Here is a 23,250-nt window from a genome sequence, read left to right as displayed (position 1 = left end):
CCTCGATAATTTCTGGTTCTTTCTTATCCCTCGAGCGTCCGATAATCTTAGTCCTATCGAAAAGCGGATTACAATCTCTGTCATCATGCTTGCAAGTGTGACAATGCTTAGGCAGATGCTGCCCCCTTGAATCTTCTAAGGAATTTGCGTGCTCTAATAATCTAATGTTGACCTTTCCGAGTCAGCCTTTCCGAGTTTTAATTTTACCATTGAACTTCCTGAAAACTCTTGTTTGCAATTCTTAGATTTAAAATTATTTTTTAACGATCCTGACCACCTCTGCTGGGCGTACATGCCTAGGTCGAAAAAGGCACTCTTACCCTTTAACTCGTGCCATTCGAAGCTGGTCAAGAGGGGTATTGTATCAACTTGCCTCAGGGCTTCATTAGCCAAGTCCTGTCCACATAAAGTTCAGATTAGCTTTGAGGCTCAGGTTGATCGCCTTAGGTCTGCTGGTTTTCCGCTGGCCCTTCAGGCTGTCGCTGAGTCCCTGTTGAAGTCCTTCCGCCCAAACTCAAAAACTCTGGGGGCGGATGCACAGGAGAGGCGGAAGTATGAAGTTATGCCCTATGTTCACAGGGTCTCGCACGGCCTCAAGAGGGTCGCCGGAAAATTCGGCGTTGACGTCATTTTTTCTGCACCTTGTAAGTTGTCGCGTTTGTGCAATTTGGCGAGAAAAGATAAACAAAAGAAGGTTGAGTGTGGCATTAACCACAGGAATAAGTTCGTCCAGTGTACATGCAATGTAATTTACCAGATTCCCCTGAGTTGTGGTAGGTTCTACATAGGGCAAACTGGCCGCTGCGTCAACATTAGATTATTAGAGCACGCAAATTCCTTAGAAGATTCAAGGGGGCAGCATCTGCCTAAGCATTGTCACACTTGCAAGCATGATGACAGAGATTGTAATCCGCTTTTCGATAGGACTAAGATTATCGGACGCTCGAGGGATAAGAAAGAACCAGAAATTATCGAGGCCTTGGAAATCGCGAGGTTAGGGCCTGATAAGTGCATTAGCGATGCTTCAGTACACCTGTACCGCAAGGAGTTCGAGTTCCTTGATTCCACGAGATGAGTGTCGCTTCTGTTTTTTGTTTTTGTGGTTGGTGCGCATGCGCTTTGCTGCTGAAGGAAAGAGGAGTAGGTGGAATAAATCAGTTGTCAGTCTGCATTTGTCCCGTGTGGTTCTCTTTCTCTTGTCCCGTCCTTTTGCGCAGTTACTTTTGTTCTCATAATGTCGTACCAACTAGCCCCTCACCGCACTCTTCTAGAAATAAAATAGATTATTACAAAATATGACCCCTGGTTTACAGGCAAATAGTGCAGTCTGTGGAGTATACTTTTCATTTCAAAGCCTTTCCTGAAAATCTTTCTGCGAGATAAGTTTTCTAAGTAAAAAAATGGCTGCTTAGCTATTCCATTGGAGCTAGTTTTAAAAACAGCTTACCGTTTATGATGTTGCATGATATAATGGCATGACTTAGTTTCCAAGAGGACCTATTTAACATGATAAGAGTTAAAGGTGCACTGAAGAGGAATCTGAATCGTCTTTTTGCCGCGGGAACTCGATCTACACGTTCTGAGCATTCTTAGAAACTTCGATTTATTGCCCTGTGTGGCTGATTTTCCTAATTAAATCGAATTAACGTCCAGCTCCCGCTTTTTTTTTTTAATTCACCCTCGTACGGTGGGCGGAGTCGACCAACGCGTGGAGTGCCTTGCAGCCAGCTCCGTGGAGGCTTTGCTTTCGCTTTATTTGTTTTTTAGTTTCATTCCCAGATATTATAGCCGCGAAATAAGCCCGCAGAAATAAAAATATGCGCGGACAATTTGCTTCTACAGACTACTACGTATTACTCCGCCGATGGCAGAGCGGCAAGCCGCCGCGGGACTGGCTGAAAGGCACTCCACGCATTGGTCGACTCCACCCACCGTACGAGGAAGAATTAAAAAAAAAGGCGGGAGCCGGACGTTAATTCGATTTAATTAGGAAAAACAGCCACACGGGGCAATAAATCGAAGTTTCTAAGAATGCTCGGAACGTGCAGATTGAGTTGCCGCAGCAAAAAGACGAGTTCAGATTCCTCTTCAGTGCACCTTTAAAGGCCCCACTGCCCAAAAGATCCGGTGTCTGTGTGGTCGGCACTGTGAGCGAAAAAATCACTGGCATGGCTCTGGCAGGTGGTCCCAAGCGAGCAATCTAGGAGGCAGCGAGGCACGTAGGTCACGTGACCTCGCGGCATCATTGCAACCTGCCCACCGTGGCAGTCGATGATTGGTCGCTCGGGAAGAGCAGTGTGGGCCGCATGAAGTGCACTGCTAAGAGCACCTGCCATTGCAGGGCAGTGGCACATTGCTTAACCGTTGCACCACTGTGCCAGGAGGGGTACGAGGACTCCCAGGGACCTAGGAATGTAAAGTAGAGAATGACCAATTCTACATATATGGGAATTAACCCATTACATTATCGCTTCATATTTTTCATGAATTGCATGCAGCTCACAAGAAAATTGTTGCAGTGAATAATATGGCAAAATACACACGTGCCATTTGGCAAAAAGTCTACAAGCAGCATGCTATTCCTTCCTGCAGTATGTATTTGGTACAGATAAACTCCGCCAGATTAAATTGACATTCATTTTGCAATACCTGACATTCTGCACAGATTTCTGCACATTGCTTTTGTGCCTTTTGAATTTACCATGCACTTGAGTCAATCTGCATGTATGGGTTTCATTACGCGTACCCTTCAGTCCAACAATGTCCACTGCAGTTCGTCCTTGCTCCAGTTCCTCTTCCATGCACTTAGCATGCCTGTGTCAAGCTCTCATGGAAGAGAGGAGCTTTAACCCATTTGCTTCTGCTGTTTTGTCTGCAAGGGCACAGCACAGCCTGAGTTGCTGGAAGGAATCGACATTAACTCGAGACGATTACAAATCTAGAGCAAGTAAAATCTTTCTTTGTGAAAAATCTCGAAGCATTCAGGTGTGTGAAGTGCAAAGTGGCCCTTGTCTCACTCCCGACAGCTTTTGATGTTTTTTTTATGGGCTTTTCATTCCAAGCATTTGTGTAATGCTCTCTGCTGTGCTCTCATATTTGGCGATTAAAATGGTGTAATTGACATGCCTGTAGACGCGTGGGATGGAGCTACATCCGGTTCCCAGTACTCTTGTTTCGGGACAACACAGCCACTTGAAAATCTTCTCGAAGAGATAAGCTGTCCTCTTGGTGTAGCATCCTTTTTTAGACTCGTTTTGGTAGAATATGTGGCTGACGTTAAACAGCCAAATACATCATACTGACATATATTTCCCTGCAAGCTTTAGGATTTCCTAGCCGGGGCTCAAGCTACGTTTTGAAGTGCCAGGCTCGGAGTCGAGTCAAACCTCGCCTTGCAGATCAAGTCACCGCTTTCAGTTTCATCTAAATATATTGATTATTCGCAGTCTGCATCTGCCTCACTGCCAAAAGGCAGTGCACGAATTTCAGCACCCCTGAAACTTCGGTCTTCGTGCAACCTCTTGGTCATGTTCAAAATTTCGGCGAGAGAAGAATTCTTTCCTTCTATTTTCCGTAAATTTTTGGGTGCGTTTCTTTCTTTAGAGTAGTACAGAAGACAATAGTGTATGTGAGTCATGGAGTGAAATTTATTTATGCCAAATAAATAATTTATAATTTAACTTTTTTTCATGCCATTTTGGTTTAGCAGCTGAACGATGGCTGTGATGTCACAGACGAGTTGAAGTCGCGTGAGTCATGCAAAAGTTGCTGCATCATTGCTGCTTGTTCATTTTTTGTGATTCCAACTATTAGACAGACTTGTATAAGCGTTGGTGCGAATTAAAGGGAACAAAGCAGTGACCATACTGCAGTTTTTGCCTGCCTTAATGACCTCGCATAATCTGACGTCACAGCCGTTGAAACTGAAACATCATGAACGAAAGGAATTCAATTACAATTTAATCGCGGGTTGTTTGCGCAGTCCATATGGCTGTCCTTGTTTTCTAATGTGCTGCACAATTAAAATTTGGTGTCTCTACTCCTTTAAGAAACCTGCTGATTGTGCATCATGAAATTCGGTGCCAACAAAATATTCTTCATATGCAACTTTAGCTGCATTCGCGAAATATATTGACCTTGTGAAAAAGTCATTTTCAGTATACACATGTTTCTAACTGCGCAGCAGAATTGCCCACAAGACAGGAAAAAAGTGCAGGGCCTAGTTCCGTTAACCACTAGAAGATGGTTTATAGAACAATTCCAACTGGGACCAATTCAATTCTGTATTGGTTCCAACACGAACAAGCTGGAACCAACTGGGAATTGTTTCACAAACCATTTGGACTATTCTCTTTAAGGTTCTCTCCAGTGCCAGTACAGAAGTCTGCTAGCCTGCACTGCGAAAACTCCCACCACGGATGCCCGACCTGTTTGGGGGGCAGAGATGTGGTGCAGTGCTGAGGCTTCTGGGAGAGAAATGTAGTGCACTTTCCCGGCACGTTCCTGCCTTGTAAAGAAAGCCTTAGGAGCAATGCAAAAGGGGAAAGCAGCTGGTGAGGATCAGATAACAGCAGATTTGTTGAAGGATGGAGGAGAGATTGTGCTCGAAAAACTAGCCACCCTGTATACGCAATGCCTTGTGACCTTGAGCGTACCTAGAGCTTGGAAAAACGCTAGCATTATCTTAATTCATAAGAAAGGAGACGTCAAGGACTTGGAAGAATTACAGACCGATCAGCTTATTGTCTGTTGCCTACAAGGTATTTACTAAGGTAATCGCTAATAGGGTCAGGACAACCTTAGACTTCAGTCAGCCAAATGACCAGGCAGGCTTTCGTCAAGGATACTCAACAATAGACAATATTCACGCTATCAATCAGATGACAGAGAAATTCGCGGAATATAACCAGTCCCTATGTATAGCGTTCATTGATTACGAGAAAGCATTCGACTCAGTAGAAACCTCAGCAGTCATGCAGGCATTGCGGAATCAGGGTGTAGAAGAGTGTTATGTAAAAATATTGGAAGATATTTATAACAGTTGCACAGCTACCATAGTTCTCTATAAAGTGTAAGCAATAAAATTCCAATGAGGAAAGGTGTCCGGCAGGGAGACACGATCTCGCCTGTGCTATTCACTACCTGTTTACAGGAGGTATTCTGGGGCTTGAAATGGGAACAGTTGGGGATTAAAGTTAATGGAGAATACATAAGTAATCTGCGATTTGCTGATGACATTGCCTTGCTAAGTCACTCAGGACATGAACTGCAAAGCATGATCGATGAATTAGACAGGCAGAGTAGAACGGTGGGGCTAAAAATTAACATGCAGAAAACCAAAGTAATATTCAACAGGCTAGCAAGAGAACAGCAGTTCGCAATTGATGGCACGGTGCTGGAAGTAGTAAGAGAATATGTCTATTTAGGGCAGGTAGTGACAGCTGATCCGGATCATGAGAGGGAAATAACTACAAGAATAAGAATGGAGTGGAGTGCATATAGCAGGTTCTCTCAGATCATGAATAGCAGTTTACCAATATCCCTCAAGAGAAAAGTATACAACAGCTGTATCTTACCGGTACTCACCTATGGGGCAGAAACGTGGAGGCTAACAAAGAGGGTTCAGCTTAAGTTAAGGATAACACAGCAAGCTATGGAAAGAAAAATGATAGGTATAACGTTAAAAGATCGGAAGCGGCGGAGTGGGTGAGAGAACAAACGCGGGTTAATGACATCCTAGTTTAAATGAAGAGGAAGAAGTGGGCTTGGGCAGGGCATGTAATGCGAAGGGAAGATAACCGCTGGTCCTCAAGGGTAACGGAGTGGATTCCAAGAGAAGGCAAGCGTAGCAGGGGGTGGCAGAAAGTTAGATGGGCGGATGAGATTAAGAAATTTGCGGGAATACGGTGGCCGCAACTGGCGAAGGACAGGGTTAATTGGAGAGACATGGGAGAGGCCTTTGCCCTGCAGTGGGCGTAGTCAGGCTGATGATGATGATGATGGTGCAATGGACCTTGTAGCATGTATGCTTCTCTTTGGCTGAACAATAAATCGTTGCATAGAAAGCTAATAATATATAGCAATAGGTAGCTAGGCTTTACTACAAGTTTGTGTGTGTGTGTATTTTAATGCAATAGCATTAGAAGCCTCATAAAAAAAAAATTGTGTCTCATATTTTCCAGGTTGCAGGTAATGTGGAGGAAGGAGGGCAGGGAGCACCCTGGGGTTTCACAAGCCCCAGCATGCGTGCAGTCACATCTGGCAAAGACATTAACAACATTGAATGCTATCGCATTGTCAGCAATGTAATTAGGTGTACGTGTGAATTTTTCTGCAAGTGGTTTTGACTGCTCTGCTGCGACAAGAGCGATAACTTATTACAGATTTTCGTCGTGGATGTGTCCTAGAGGGCACCGCTGGTCTTTGCTGGAGCCCAGGTGTTGTCCGGCCACTATCCTCGTCTGGATGGTGGGGTCTGAGCTCGAGCTTGAGCAGCATAGCTTCCCACTGCTTGAATGTAGTTGTAGACTGTGAATTGTCTTGGCTTAGCAAATCGTGATAACAGTTAGTTCATATCGTTGCAAGTGGCTATGTTAACTGTCGGGTACCTGTGGGAAAGTATTGGAGAGCTGTCTCTTGGCCAGTTCCCTAGCCTTGGAGAGAGACTTGTGTGCTCTTGGATATTTAGTTCTTTGCAGTCTGTAGTGCTCTAATAATTCCCTGTAAGGGATAAGAAGGGCCGCTAGAAGCCCCCCCCCCCCTTTCTCCCCTAAGTGACAAATTTTACATGGGAGAACCATTTGAGAAAACAAGTCCAAGAAATATATGGTTCATAAAATGGGATTGCACCCCTTCCCCTTCCTACAAATGTTCAATCTCGGAGTCAGTGCCGTGGTTCATCCAAAGTGCAATGCCGTCCATGTACAGACTGAAATTTTTCCTCTCTATGTTCTAGTTGCCTCGGCCGGGAGCTCGCACATGGCCGTGCACATTGTCGATTGGAGAGCAAGACTGGCACCCCCGCCAGATCCCTCATTACATAATACGCAAGCAATTGCTTGGAGCCTACTCCGTACTTGCACATTCTCAAACCTGGTCCTGGTAATTATATAACCATATTTTACCGGACGTTAGATCAGATGGGTGTAAAACTGCAGGTGGAGAGGGTCCCTCGACCATATAATTTGGAAATGCCCCCATTCTTCCAGGGGGGGGGGGGGGGGGGGGGAATTATAGACAACAAAGAAACCTGGGAGACCCTGCTGTGAAGCCCAGACCCTGAGCTCCAGCTCCTCCTCGTTCGACTGGCCGAAAACACCGCCAGGGTACAAGACCTTCCAGCCTGCGTCTAGGCGGCGCCCTCCGCCCCTTTGGCCTTAGCGGTCTTAGCTGCTGTTTTGACTGTAGGATGAATGAAAGGGAAAGTGCACGGGCCTGCCCACTGGCTCGGGCTGAGCCACACTCGCTGCCACGTGCAGATATAAGAGAGTTGAAAGATGTGAGCGGAAATATTGAAAGAAAAGACGCGCGTCACAACCTAGCCTTAGCGCCGGGGGCCAGTACGCTTTTACTGTTGGGCAATAAAAGTTTACTCACTCACTGACTCCGCCCATTCCAAAAGCGACCCATAAATCCGCCTCTGCACGTATGTTCATCATATTTCCCGTACCAAGCGCTCGGTCCGTTAAACCTCGCGGCATAACCGAGCTGCATTTTTGGAGCTCGTAACATGCTCTTAATTACCACCTGAGATTGCATTGAAGCCAGAGTCAAAGCAATGGTCATCTCCTCCGCTTCCTTTGTGCGTAGTGCTCGCGTTGGAATTTTTTTATGTAATCTACGACAACCGCAGTAATGGAACAAAAACTGCGGAGGTCGTATTATCATCATCATTGACGGCGAGCTGGAGTTGCGGCGGCGCTCGTGAGCATGCTCCTGGGTTTGTTTTTGACAGCTAATACACGTGCTCACCGTAGCTATGCCGTAATAGCGCCGTGGCAAAGTGGCAGACCCGTTAACTGTGGGAAACTGCGCTGTAGCAGAAACCACTGGTGGGCTCGGAGTGAAAGCAGGTTGAAGGCGAAGATAAAGAAATGGTGACATTGCATGGCTGTATGGAAGCAGTAGCTGAGCGGTACTCATCGAAGATCGCTGTGGTGTACGACGATGGCACGGAGAAGACCACGCACACGTATTTAGAGCTGTTGCGTCGTGCACAGGAAGTTACTCTATTTATCAATGGACTCGGAATTTCGCCCGCTATTATAGCTTGTCTATGTAAAACAACAGCCAGTGTCGTAGGTCTCATTTTAGGGTATGTTGGTAGCATCAGCACTGACTGACTGCAGTTTTTGTGTGAGAAGTGCCGCTAATCCGTGCCGTGAATTTGCATGCGCAGGGTGTTGAAGTCCAACTCTGCGTTCGCTTTTCTGGCGTTGCAATGTCCCGAGAAGAACATCAAAACGCTCACGAACACCGCTATGAAAGTTTATATATTGGGAGAACAATCGCTTTATGAAAAGGTATGATTACGTCGCCACTTTTGTCGTTTTAGCATCCGCTGCCTGTTGAATTTTCTCTGCGTATGAATAGACTTGAACCCTGCCTGCATTGTTCATGTCTTGCATAAAACTTCACCGTGAGTAATCACCCATGTCGCATTATCGATGTTACGACAACGAGAAATTGATTTGAAGCGCTGGAATGTCTTCCATTGATATGGATAAGAGCGTTGTCACCACCGAGTGGTAGCCAGTGGCATTATGTAGTAGCGAACACAAATCTTCTCTTGTAATATTTATCTTAAGTGAGCACCCAGCCCGAGTATGATTTTTTTTTTTTTGTCGCTGGCTTATGCGAAGGCCATTATGTTTTGAAGGCCTTAACGTTGTGATTTTTGTTTTTTTGATGTACATGAATGGAGCATAAAAGCTGAATAAGTATCTGCTATTGATTTATTACACATCAAAGGTTCTTGTTGCCATTTCAGTGCAAATTCTCCACGAATGGTGAATGGACAATACTCGGCACCCTTTGGGACAACGCATTTGTATTGGCAAGTTTTAATGGCAATGCAGCCAAGCACCTTGACAAGGCCACCATATTTACAGAGCCACAAATGGCATATGTGATGTTTACATCAGGGACAACTGGTGAACCAAAGGCAGTCAGAGTGCCTCATGAATGTGCCTTGGTCAACGTCCAACATTTACGGTAATGACTTGCGTGTTTACAGCTGCCTGTAATTTTATTGAAATCAACTGGCATCGAAACAAGAAAACTATCCTGTTCATGAATGGGGTGAATTTTATTGATTACCATAAGTTCCAGTATACAGTCTGCACCTCAGTTCTCGTTAGAAGAACAATTTTTTTCCTGGATTTTCTGCACTTAGTACATAACTCGCAGGGACTAAGTACAGTCAGCAAACCCTTAAGGGCACCTAAACACTAATGTTTATATTAGCTTTCAGTTTTCTTTGGTGAATATACTTCTTTTTGCAATTGTCATAAAATATTACGCAGTTACTGAACCCATGATGATTAGCAGTGTCCGTGGCTGTCGTAGCGCACAAGACGCATTATTTCTGTATTGAGAGAAAGGGCTCGTCTTCATTGTCTTTGTCACTGTGGAGAAGACGTGCAGTGTTCTCAAATGGTGACAGCTTACAACTAGTAATCATGCTTGCTGTCATGTGATAGCAAGAAACGCAACTAAAGTGCAAGTTTGACCGTAAAGAACCTCTTGAGAGTGAGAATTGCGTTAGGCAAAGCACATTATAATAGGTGGTTTTAAAAGAATACTGTATATAGGGGACTATGGAGAAGGGGGGGGGGGGGGGGGGGGGGGGGGGGGGGGTGCAAGAGGGGTGGTTACTCCCACATTTCAGTGGAGGTGGCACTCCCCCCCCCCCCCCCCCCCCCCTCTTCAGCTGCTTGTATCCAGGTCATAAGTTCTGACAAACACTTAAAATTCTAGGACATTATTGTCATCAAGCACAGGTGCGTTGAGCTAGGTGGCTTCGTAGTCAATCATAAAGTCATTTCAGTAGCATAAAGCAATCCTGTTCCAGCAGAAGTCATTCATTGACTGACATCTTTTATTGAGCATGGCTAGCAAAATTGAAACAGACTGTGCGCAAACTTTTCTAATGCAGTCGATCACTCCTCGTGTGTACACCTCTGTAAAGCTGCCCATTTCAACTCGCTAACAAATACACCTTTGACTGACTGATTTATGGGGTTTGACGTCCGAAAGCAACTTAGGCTGTGACCTTGTAGTGGAGGGCTGCAGATAATTTCGACCACTTGAGGTTCTTTAACATGCACTGGAAACACACAGTACATGGGCCTCTAGCATTTCGCTTCTATTAAAATAGTACCGCCGTGGCCAGGATTGAACCTGCATCTTTTGGGTCAGCAGCCAAGCACCATAACCACTGAATGGTGCAAAATAAGGGAAAATATAAATAAAATAAAATTCAATAAAAGTTGCAATAAAACATGGATTAAATAACAAAACAAACTCAAAGTCTTGCCTCTTCCCACTACAATAAAGTGCCTGAGTCCTTGACTGTATAGTACACACCAGTATATATAGTTTGTGCAGCATAGAATTTTTACCTTTAAACATGTATGATTTCCGGACTGAATACCAGAAGTTTTGATACATAAATTTAACAGTTTAGATTTAGATACATAGATTTAGACACATAGAGCAGCAATTAAGAACAAATAATGTTAATTTGCTCCAAGTGGGTGAACTATGTTGAGCTCAGCATCAGTAGCTGTGTTTTGCTGAACTTGCAGCATTGACATGGATATGTCTGGCTCAATTTAGACAACTTTACATGCACCTTCATTCTTCTCGGATCATCATAAGCATGTCATGATATTTTTGCTTCGGTTTAGAGGTATAGCCTTTTGGAAACGAAATATCCATGTAATTTCATGAATGACATGTTGATTAACATGCTCCATTGTTTGCTGTAAAAGCATTAATTCATTGTATGCAGTTAGCTTATGCCTAGCAAGGGCTGTTTTCTTAATAGAGCAGCTGCGAAATGTGTTGCTGGTGAACAAAACACAGTCTAGGTACAATTCGGCATTAATTAAAGCCACTAATGTGTTTCAGCTGAAAGAACACCATCATTACCTCAGTGAAAAAAAAGCCGGTGTTACAGATTTGTTTTTCACTTTAAGATCAGTTCGCTGAGCATAAAAAGGCATGTTTATTGTTGAGGAATTCACAGTTGGAAATGAAGGTTTTTCTCCCGCCACTGAGTTCAAACTCTTGACGGTGATGGCGTTCAGTCTGAGGGACTCGGTGACCTTCTCTGGCTGGAACTAGATTGCAGTGCGATCTATCCTTTGAGATCTACACACACAAAAAGTAAAGTATCTGACGCTGTTACAATTTGCTGGGGGTGGCCAGTGACGGTAACCTGTCTTTCACTTTACAAACTTTTCTAGTTTATAACAGCTCTGTTTAAATGAAAGTAGCCTCTCTGTCATAAGAATGCATTAATCAATCGGTATAAGCCAATTCAATTTGTCCACGGTGTCCCAGTAATGCCAGGGCAGTGTGCTTGTGAGTAGTAACTGCTGGCCCATGCACTGGTCCTCCAGTAGCATACCTAGGGCACTGAAGGCACTTGAAAACAAGTGTGACAATTATGAGGTATCAGGAAAAAGCGAGAGTGGTTGATAACACCAATCTGGTGCCCATATAATATCAAATCTCAAGGTTGCCACATAGGCACCACCATTTGGCCTGGCAACAACTCTACTCATATATGCAGTCAGCTGAGAATCTTTGACGCAGCTGCTATTTGTATTTGTCTCTTTTGTACCACTTATGCACTGCACTGAAATTTCTTGTAAAGTGGGAATGCAAGTAAGACACTATTTTTTTGCCACAGGTCCATCTTCCATATCTCCGAAGAAGACATAATATTTCAGGCAGCACCGCTGACATTTGATCCTTCTGTGATAGAAATCTTCCTGGCTCTTACATCTGGTGCACAGCTAGTTTTGACTTCTGAGGCTGTTAAGCAGATTCCTCGAGCTGTTACGCAACTTCTAGTTGACAACTTGGTGACTGTAATTCAGGTAGGATGTTGGTTACACTTGTCTTCTTCACATGTGCTACCAGTTTTCTTCTCCTTTCTTATTCGGGTGTATAGCACGTAAGCACGTTTTAGAGTGATTTCCTTTGGCCACTATGACTGTTGAGGTTGATGAAAGCATGCAAGAAGTCATGGGTAGGAGTAGCACATATTGGGAACAATTCATACAATGAAGTTGGTGCAACTGGCTAGGTCATCAAGGACATGCAATGTGTCATGGTAGATCAGTGACAATTGCAGTGTGGAAGTTTTACTTCTTGCTGAGCACGCCTGCGATTACTTCTGATGACACTGTGCAAGTGGGGCTATTGATATACTTCCATTCAGTGCTTCATGATCTCTAAGCAATGTTCTGGTGCAAACTGAATTCCCATAAGTCAGCCATTTGGTTGGTAATTCGTAGCTTTGCAGGTTTGACAACAGATGAGGGAACAACTATTACAGTCAGAGCAGTAGCTAAGCATGTGGCATGTGGCTTATGTAAACGTTCATTCCTATTTTGATGTGAAAGTGAATATGTGAGAAAGATATATTAGTTGTGCATTTTACAGTTAATTCTTTCTAGCCTCATGAAGCAGAAAGTTTATAGCACACTGAACAACAAGCTCTTGTGCAAGAAGATACAGATCCTAATAACATTGTTATAATCTACAATTTTATTAGGAGCTGCTGTAGACTATTATAATACACTGTTTTTGTGTAGTAGTTGATACAGTACAGCTAGATACATGTGTCTTTACCTGTATTGTCTCCTTTCTTTTACCTCCCTTACTACAAAATCTTCACTGCTCCCTTACTACAAAATCTTCACTGCAAGCTCTCAGTCTGACTAATGCTATGCAAAAGAAGGTTAGTGCCATAATGTTCAGAGATGCTTTGTTCAGTGGTCGTTCTTGTTGTATGAAGTACTATGTTCTTAAGTTGGCTGTGAAAAAAACCTGGCGCCAACTTGTTGCTTTACAGGCAACACCGAGTTTTATTCGCAGTCTTGGTGCTAGTCGCATCAGAGAGTCGCTACTTAGTAGCGCTTCGCCACTGCGGGTCTTGGCATTTGGGGGAGAAGAGTGTCCCTCTGGGGCCTGCATAAATTCCTGGAGACAGCAGGGAAATGGGACAGGAATCTACAACCTGTATGGAATCACTGAGGTGTCCTGCTGGGCAACATGCCACAGGATTGGTTCTGCAGACGTGGGGCATGTATATTCTTTTTTTTTTGTTTTGTTTAAAAATGAATGTAAACACACTTTTTTGTTGCCTGTGAAAACGGCGTTAACCAGCGATTTCACTGACATAGCTAACTGGTTCACTCCATCTGTATAATCTCTTGCACCTTCAACACATGTTGTACTGGTGTCTCAAGGACCTGCTTGCATATTGCTCATTGATTCAACCGCAAGCTTGCTTCTTGATGCTGTGCAGCCATCCTTGATCCATAGTTGTGGGATCAACCCTTAGAAAAGTTGAAGCATAGTCAAGCTTCAAATCTTTTATTCCGCTGATTGCCAGAGGCGCACTATTCTATGCTCAGTGCTTATAAACAGGCTGCAGATGTAGCACAAACAAGCGTTACAGGAACGTAGTCATGGTCACTTGACATAGAAGAACATTGTTGGTGTATACAGTTCGCGCTGACAATTTTGCATTGTCAGTGTGTATGTGAGGGTATAGAATTCAATATACAATGCTAAACTATCTACACGACTCGTACTGCTTGCTCTAAGCTTAAACTTAATTAAGGAACTTTATTTCATTTAGACGCAGTGCATCACTTGCAAATTGATGGCCAACATTTTTGGCTACTTGGTAAATGCGAAACCCTCCTTTTAGCACAGTAGATTTCAAAACTGAAAGTTTTAAACTCGGCTGCATTGCCATCACATGACATAGGTGCTGACAAGACCAAGAACATTTAGGATGACTTAGAAAGAAATTGCACTGTTTGCTTAGGGTCAACCAGGCCCCTCTCTGTATAGGTACCGGCAGCCACTGCTATCTTAGCTCCGGTGATAGAATGCAAGGCGGTTTTTAGGCGTCTTGTCAGGTAAACGTTTCGACATTGAAATTGAACTTTTTTTTTTTTTTGAGGAACGGAAATGGCACAGTGAGTGTCGCACATCTTGGTGGACACCTGAACCACACCATATAGGAAGGGGGGAAGATGGGAGTGAAAGAAGAAAGAGAAAAAAGTGCCATTGTGGAAGGCTCCGTAATAATTTCGACCACCTGAAGATCTTTAACGTGCACTAACATCGCAAAGCACACAGGCGCCTTTGCGTTTCTCCTCGCACCAAACGCAGCAGCTGCCAAATGATATTTGCGTCTTTCGTCAAAAGCGTTACCAAGAGAAACTTTAAAACATTATTGTTTGTTGTGTTATGCTGGGTTAGGTTTTGCAGCACATAAGCAGTCAAGACTAATGTGCCAAGCACGAAAAACATTAAGCATGAAGAGTCTTTGCAAGTCAAAGACTCATGATTCAGTTCATGATCTGAATATGAGCTTGAGTGAGCCCGAATGAGAAAACTCATGAGCGAGTCCGCCTACCTGTAGGTGTTTGTGACTGAGTCGCTTTCATGTACAAGTTACGCACGCTATACTCCTCTGATTTCGCGTTATTATTCTTGTGATGTGATGGAGTATAGAACTAGGTTATTATTTTTAAATGCCTGTAGACACCAAATTTTTGCTTTGGGGTTTTCTCATTTCAAAGGATATGTTAGACATTAATATACATTGATCACCCAGTGATATTCACCTGTGACAACAAAACTGAATTTCTTCTTGATGCTATTTTGGTTTCAGCTTCACCAACCGAATGATCGCAGTGATATATAGTTGGTCTTCAGATAATGTGGGTAACAAAACAATGGCAATATAACTGCTGGTACATTGTTTGTTGTCATTCCATCTTTTCAAGCAGAGTGGTTTATGTATTGTCGTGAATTAAAACTACATATCAGTGTTTACATTGCAGTTTATTTCATGCCTCACGTGACCTAAATGCCAACTACACGTCACAGCAGTTGTTTGATGAAACTAAAACCGAAACAGTGCGAGAAGGAATTCAGTTTTAAATTCGTTAATGGTCGTAGGTGAATACCACGTGATGATCCATCTCAAACTCCTCATTTGAAAGAAGAAAACACACAACTAAAATTCGATGTCTACAGTCTTTTAAGGTTTTTGTTATATACTTAATTGCATGCCGTTATATACTTAATTGCATGCCATCTAGTTTTTTAATGTCATGTTAATGTATACTGGAAGTGTGCTATACCTGCTGCTTTCCCAGGGCTATTCCTTTGGGGGAACCACTTGATGGAACACTGCTGGAGGTGAGAGATGACACTGGCACCGTCATCAGTGAAGGAGATGGCACACTTTTCATCGGTAAGCTCTTCTGCAAAAAATTGTGTTCTGTTAACAAAGGATTCTTGTTAGAAAAAACCTTAATTTTGCTTTTTTTTATTGTCAATTAGTAACCATTTTATCCTTGAAATATCATAAAAAAAAAGAAAATGGCTATTTTATGCTATTGTCAAGATGAGCTACAATTGTCCAGTTCAATTTGGATTGCTATTAGTTTTGTTCAGGACATGAAATCACAGCCTGTTGTTGTACACACATTGACGGTGTTGAAGCAAAAGCTTATGTATTCAGTTTTCTTGCCATTGTTTACTTATGTGACATGTTCCAAGAATTTAAATTGTCAGGTGTTATGCTGCTTGAATCTCATGTAACTGGCAGTGCACTTCATCTGAATTTAGGTGGATCTGTGCGACGCTGTTTGGTTGGAGACGAGAAGTGGGAACATCTGGACCCCTGCCACATGCGTGACTCTGGTGACGTTGTCCGGAAATCTTCGAATGGCCTTACATTCCTCGGCAGGAACGACTCTGTCTTTAAGTACCATGGCAAGAAGATCAATCCTGCACACCTTTCAAGACGGCTCCTTGGTACTGAAATGATTGAGAGCTGTTACTGCCACTTCTGCGCAGAAGAAGAGGTGCTGTTTTTCTTTGTTGTCTTGTCCTCTACTTACGACATTGAGACTGCAGCCCCTCAGTTGAGACAAAGACTGGAAGGTGAATGCCAGTGCCCGTTCAGGGTTGAAGTGGTTCCTAGCTGGCCTCTTACTAGTCATGGTCAGTATTTCTGTTCTCTCAATTGTGTTTTTTTATTGTTGTATCTTTTGTTCAACCAGGTGCTTTTATAGCAGCAACTCAATTATGCAGTTTGCAGTGATTGCAACTTCCTCAGGCTGTAAATCAGCTCGCATACTATGGCTTCTGAACTCAGTACTATGCTTCCTCTGTGTAGCCATATATTTGTTTGTGAACTTGACATAACCTTGCCTAGCTGCCATATTAGCCCTTGACAGAGGTACCTCTTCGTACCTGAGGTAGGAACAGAGCAACTCAGAATTGGAGGACAGGAAAAGTCAGTACCTTTCAGTCAGTGTCACAGTGTTGCTGCGGTCGACATGCTGCACCCGGGCACTTGGTGCAATTACTAATGCATACCAGTTTTTGAAGTCCCTAGCCCACTTTGCAAATGTGGTGTCACGTACAAAGGTCTCCTGGATACATGATTGGCAATACAGGTGTATAGATTCAACGTGCACTAAGGAAAGCCTGATTTAACTATCGTGTATTAAGAAGGAGAGTCTGGCTTTCACATCCACAAGTGTGGTCTTGGGCCACTGACAGATAACAAAGCTATGAGGTTCGGTTTTTGGCTGCATGCACTGGTGACTTTTGTGCCTGATAGCACCTGGAATAGTCACCAAGCTGTGTGATGAGGCTACCAAGGGCGTCCGCAGAATTTTTTGCAGGGGGGGGCCCCATTGGTTGTTGGCGCCGGAGGGGGGGGGGTATGTTCGTAGCAAAAAGGCACTATTTGCGGAGTAAATTTATTTATTTATATACAAATAAAATAAATAAGTAAAATACACACATGAAAGAAAAATTACAAACAGCAAATTAAAGCGAGGCTAGGAGAGATACATTGGAGTTTATCAACGAAGAAACAATTAAAATTAATAAAAATGCAAAAAGATACTATCACTTCGTGGAGAAGAGTGCTCAGTCTTGCTGCATACGGGTTCTCGACACACCCGGATTGATGACCAGCACACAGCACAATATGTTCACAAACACGCAACGACAGTCACTCAGTCAGTCTTCCTTGAACAGAAACTGTAGACGCCTCGGATTTTTCTGGGCGAATTGCGTGATGACACTGGTGATAAATTCATTTCTGTGCTTCATTACACGCTCTCGGTGCACACTCATCATACAAAGGCCGTCCAGTCTGTCGTTTGTCATCGTTGAGCGTAGCCACGTTTTCACTCTCCTCATTGTACTGAAGGAGCGTTCGACCATACAGGTAGTAACTGGCAAAGCCAGAGCCACCTCAATGGCTTTTGCAACACCAGGGAAGAATGTCTTGGCCTGATGTAGAAGCTCGCAGTAAGTTATTTCTGATGGGTCCCCAGTTTTGTTGCACCACATCTCGTACCAAGAGATGGCCTCTTCCTTGAAGTTGTCGATGCCGTAAAAGCACTGGAGTTCTTCGGCGAGAACAGCGAACTCAACACGGCTCAAGTGCTTCATTTTTGATGGATGCAGCTGGAGAAGTTTGAAGCTCCTCTCATTGCTTTCAGAAAAGCGCCGAGCTAAAGAAGCAGTGAGGGAGTCCAAGTACGGCACATATATTGCCACACGGTAGTATTCCTCTGGCGACTGAATCCCGTAGTTGTCTCGGTGGGCCTGACGAGAGACTTGTCTTGGTACAGATATCACCACATTTAAGTGATTGGCTGCCTCCCTTGCTGCATTCATGATGTTAGAGAACTCCTCTACAGCGTTTGTCCGGTGGCCGCGAAAAATACGTTGTAGCTCAGTGATGTGGCCATGCACAGAATGGAAGTCCATGGATACACCTTGCAGAATGTTCGTAGCTGGTTCGAGCCGAGCGCTGTACTTCGCTACAATATGCAAGCAGACGATGAAAGATGAGCTTGTTGTTGCGCAGTAGAGGATGTGAGCTCGTTGTCTAGTTGCAGCGTTCGAGCATGATTCCGTGGACGCGAGCTGCTCGAGTGCTTCGACTATGGCCACGTAATGCTGAGAGAAGATCCTAATAGACTTGTACTTTGCAGACCATCTTGTCTCACACAGCATCGGAATGTTGGGCACCAATTTTCTCCGGAGCACGCTCTCGCGGAAGAAGTTTATGGTTTGTTTGATTATCCCAATTGTGTTTCGAATTTCAGAGACGTCGTTCAAATCGTTGATGACGAGATTTAGTTTGTGACTTGCACAGTGGAAAAATAGTGCCTTCGGGAACTGTTTTTGTATAATTTTGTTCACTCCAGCTTCTTTTCCAGCCATTGTAGAGCATCCATCGTACCCCTGTCCAACGAGGTTCGAAAGAATCAGTCCGACATTCGTCAAAAGCTTCAAGATTGCCGCGGCGATGCAAGCGGAGTTTAATTGCTCCAGCTCTACAAATCCCAAAAACTGCTCTCGAACGCACACTTCGACTTCCGCCTTGTCAATAAAGCGAACGCCTATAGACATCTGCTCTTTTCCTGAAATATCTGCAGTTTCGTCAGCAAGAACGGAAAAAGCAAACGCTTTGTTAGTTTCGGTAACTATCTGCTCTCTCAGGATGTCGCCACAGATTGTGATGATCTCGTTCTGGACGCGGACAGAAGTGTACTTGGCATTGCCAGCAGAAGAAGCGAAGTGCTCCTGAAGTAGAGTATCTCCAGCTTCTACACGAAAGTCAAGCAGATCATTGAAGACTCCACTATCGGACTGCTTGCCGCGAATCGGCAAGTCATGCGTCGCGCAAAAGACAATGGTGGAAACTATTGGAAATAGTTTCTCACGGTTCCTTTCAACTTGCGCGTGCAGTGCTCTGTTCAGCTGCTGTACAACGGGTAGCTGCTTGCCTTTCATCACATCCATAAAGTTCTGTGAGGCCGTCATTGCCTCCTGGTGCCATTGGGATTTTACGTGATCCCTGCACGCCTCGTGCATTTTTCTGTAGTTACTGAAAGCGCGCACGATAAAACTACCTTGAGTACCCCGGTGAACACGCGGAGGAAAAATGACGCAAAAACGACAAAAGGCGCCTTTCGCTGTCGCTGAGTACGCAAGCCAGGGGGCGTAATCTCCCAGCCACTGATGTCGAAAAGGCCTCTTTCCAGGTGTTACATCCTTCTTAAAATCATATGTGACATTTGGCGACCATGGCTTAGTAAGAAGACGTAACTTCAAAAAGTCCGGTATGCCAGTGAGTTTAGCTTTGCCTAGAAACTCTCCTAAGTCATATTCTTGAGGCAAGTTATTTGTTTTCTTGATGTTGTCTCCGGACTTCGATCCCAAGCAAGGAGAAAGGGAATCGTTTCGGCTTACTGCGTGACCGGAGCTCGCTGGTGGAGTTCCTTCCATGGAGACGACGACGCCGGCTACTGTCCGGTGATGAAAGGTTGCATCGCTCTGGTCAAATCCGGACTTGAATCCCAAGAAAGGAGAAATGGAATCATCTCGGCCTGCTGCATCACCTGAACTCACTGTTGACAGAGTCCCTTCCATGGAGTCGACGACATCAGCTACTGTCCGGTGATAAAAGCTTGCATCACTCTGTTCAAATGCTACACCGTTGTCACATGTCACACCAGAATCTGCAGGGGCGCATTTGGATAATGCTTCGTCAGACAACCGCTGACGCTTGAAGAAGCGTCGAATATCCATCATTCGGGACCGCGCGAGACAAAGCTGGCTATGGAGTTCCTCGGGGTTGGTAGTGTTAAAAATATATACACATTGATTGGAAAAACGGTTGAATGCGTACGTTGAAAACAAAAAATGACTATGTATGCAGCGAAAACTTATTTACAAGATAAATGCACGCTCGCAGCTTCATACACCTCGCTCCATCTTGCTCGCGCAACCGCACAGTCGAGTATTTGCACACACACTACTCGCCGCTCGTCGTTTTCTCGTCCGCTGTCTTGGTTGTTCTCAGCTTCGTTGACAACCGGCCACTAAAAACACCGAAGCACAAACGAAGAGGCGCGCACACGCAAGGAACGCCGCGCGACTTCCGAGGGGAAGGGACACTCGCCACTCCGGTCGGAAAATTTGTTTTGTGTGTTTTTATGAGGTTCAGAGCCCCAAAACGACTCAGGCTATGAGGGACGGACGGTCTCTTTACCATGCACTGACATCGCACAGTACATGGGCGTTGTTGGGATTTGAGGCCCAGCCAGAGGTGACAGGCGAGCCAGGCAGGCGCCATCGGGCTGCCTTGACCAAAGGCGCTGGTTTCCGGAGAAGACGCAAGGAACGCTGGTGTGGGGGCGCCTCTGGAGACTGCGTCGCCGTGAACAAAAGCAGCTAATCCCCTTTGCCGAAAATTCTGAAAGCGGCGCTTGTACCGAACTGCGCTCTCCCGTGGATCGGAGGAGACAGCGAGCGGCGGCGGCGCCAACTCATCGCCCGCTTGCCCCTGAGCAGTCCGACAAAGCGGGGATGGACACGGCTGATTTGTCCCTCCCTCCTGAAGAATTCATCGGTGGCCGGGGTGTGCACTGTCTGCCTCCGTGTCGCTATCTCTCTAGAGATCAAAGAAACAGGCACACATCTCAAGACGGCTCGAAACACATGCTCGCCGGTGCCGCTGTATGTCTGCAACGACGCGTCCCCGGACGCAGCACTTTGCAGATGTGACCCAAAGCGTGGAAGCAGGGCCGCTTTTACTCTTTTGGCTGAGCGCACCGCCGCCCCTGACGTGCGGCCATCACTCACGGTTCGAGTGAGTGATTTTCCAGGGGGGTGCAGCCGCCCCCCCTTGCCCCCCCCCTCCGGACGCCCATGGAGGCTACTGTTGCATTTGTTGCATTTTGGATTCTTTAGGCACTGGGAGAGGCTGACTTCTTTTTGTCCGAAGTGCCTGGAGTGCCAGGAGGATGGCAGGAGCTTTTCTGCATGGTTTGACAACTGTTGTAGTTGCATACACAGAGGGACCTGGACATTTTCCCTGGGCCTGCATTCCCGATTCCCAAATGTGGCAGAAGCATTTCTTAGGAAGCAGATTGGAGAACGCATAATTGTTTATTGTCAAGTGTTCGTCAAAATACTGTGTGATTTAAATCAATTCACTTAGCTCCCCTGAATGTGTTCCCTAATCATGCAGATGTCTTTGTAGTGTGAGGCATTCAGACAGGGCTTTGCATACCAGAGAAAAATGCAGCTTATGACTGGTGCTGCAGCGGGAAGCTCCAGATTGGGCTAGCTTTACCAGATCTTAACTTTTAAGGTGAAAGCCTTTAATGCCTCATACTGTCGTGACCAAGACGTGTTAGCAAATGTGTCCGTGTTTCGGATGCATGCCTTATATGGGCATGTGCCAATCAATAGCCAATCGATACTTAATCGGGTGCAATCGAAAGATATCGGAACATGCTATAAAGGGATTTCATGATTATATCATTGTACTTAATGACTAAATGACTAATTGGTAACTAGTAGTAGTTAAGAAGTGGCATGTGGGACTGTGCACTGTGCCTGTACCTTAACTAACACTAATTAATCAGTGTACTAGTTAAAGTTACATTAACTATAACTTGCCTTACATTAACTAGTATCATTAAATGTGCAAGTCATGCTTATCTCTCATTAACCATCATTAATAGATGTTTCTAGACGTTTCATATGCATTGTGTCGAACATTCTAGAGAGTTCCATCACTTGAAGGGTGAGTGACAGGACATGATGGATGGCGTTAGAACAATAGTAAAAACCAATTAGCCTAATTAACCTTTCTAGTCAGACCACATAAATAAATAAAACCGAGTGGGAAATTGGTCGAGTTGGGGAATCGAACCAGGGTCTCTAGAGTGGGTGCGAGACGAGCATGCTAACCACTCCACCATGCCAGCTCGATGGTTCGGAATGAACAAAGGGCATGAACAAAGGTGCGTCTAGCTGTTCAATCCCATCTTCCTCTCTTCCCTTACAGCGAGGTTCAGGTGTCCATGGAGATATGCAAGAGAGATACTTTTCCTTCCCTCAAAAACCAATTTACCATCGAACAAGGTGTAGAGCTGAATGGGCGATGGCATTCTGTGGACTCCCTGGCAGCGTTGCAAGACGCTGTCACGTTCCACTCTTTGAGGCGAAGCTTAACATCTTAACCACACATCAGTGACACAAGCAGCAACACTGCGCTTAAGGCTTTCGCCTCACCGCACTTTAGGTCGACAAAGTGCCCCCCTGAATTTTTTTATGCTTCGTCATCTGGAAAAATTCTGATTGGCTGGCAGGCAGTGACGTTATCATTGACATCACCAGGGCATAGAAATGTCATTGGCTGGAGGGACGTGATGTTACTGTACCGGAGAATGCCCATTGGCTGTAGGGAAGTGATATCACTGGGCAAAAGTGACGTCACCAGACCAGGTTTTTCTGCGTGAAGCCTCCACCTGCTATCCAAGGCATGTGGCAGGTGGTGTACGGAAAGAGGCCGGGTAGATCATTGCTCAGGAAGAGCAACCTGGGTCTCACAAGCCCTTCTGGTCACTTCTGGCAAGGGCATCTAGAGCACCAAATGCTTTTGCATTGCCAACACATAATGAAATCGGGTGACCCTATGTTGTTTTGCCCATATCAAAATGCTGGTGCTGTCGCTAGCGGCTGAGCTCAGCAGGAGAGCTTTGCTCTTAGGCCAACTAAACAAGAAACATCGCTTGGTCAAAGGCTGCTTGGTGCTAAGCTTTACTCGTGCTTCACATGCTTTTCTGCTGCTGTGGAATGTGTGTCTGTTTGTCGTACTAAGCATCGTCATATACGGTGGCCTAGTGATTTGAGCATACACCTTATGCGTGGGAGGTGCGTAATTTGATCTGCAGTTTTGCTGGGTGTTACCAGTTTTTGCTGGGTGTTACCAAGCTTTCTCCTGGCATGGTGCTTGGTTTCTTTGTAGTGAAATGCTTCCTGTACACCACCTGCCACATGCCATGGTTGACAGGTGGGGGAGTCACAGAGGCTAATCTGGTCTGGTGACGTCACTTCTAGTCTACCTCATGCAGATCTAACATGTTGGCCAAC

The 23,250-nt window shown here is 44.9% G+C and overlaps 1 protein-coding gene across 6 annotated transcripts in view; it reads left to right on the top strand.

The window, feature by feature from the left end:
• Aasdh (Aminoadipate-semialdehyde dehydrogenase) overlaps window positions 1-23,250 on the top strand; it is a 38,695-nt gene that overhangs the window by 4,427 nt on the left and 11,018 nt on the right. The window contains exons 1-7 of one of the 6 annotated variants that reach the window (XM_089566747.1): window positions 7,904-7,923; window positions 8,990-9,055; window positions 9,111-9,213; window positions 11,921-12,110; window positions 13,091-13,320; window positions 15,420-15,517; window positions 15,895-16,272. In XM_089566747.1, the coding sequence (XP_089422873.1) occupies window positions 9,013-9,055; window positions 9,111-9,213; window positions 11,921-12,110; window positions 13,091-13,320; window positions 15,420-15,517; window positions 15,895-16,272 (1,042 nt within the window). In that variant the 5' untranslated portion in view covers window positions 7,904-7,923; window positions 8,990-9,012. The other 5 variants (XM_089566741.1, XM_089566743.1, XM_089566745.1 and 2 more) reach the window with 5 other exon arrangements.

This window comes from Amblyomma mixtum, chromosome 1 (genome assembly GCF_055824585.1).
Source record: "Amblyomma mixtum isolate Tamu chromosome 1, ASM5582458v1, whole genome shotgun sequence".
Lineage (NCBI taxonomy): Eukaryota > Metazoa > Arthropoda > Arachnida > Ixodida > Ixodidae > Amblyomma > Amblyomma mixtum.
Note: the sequence above shows the minus strand (reverse complement) of the source record. Positions and strands in the feature narration are given on the sequence as shown.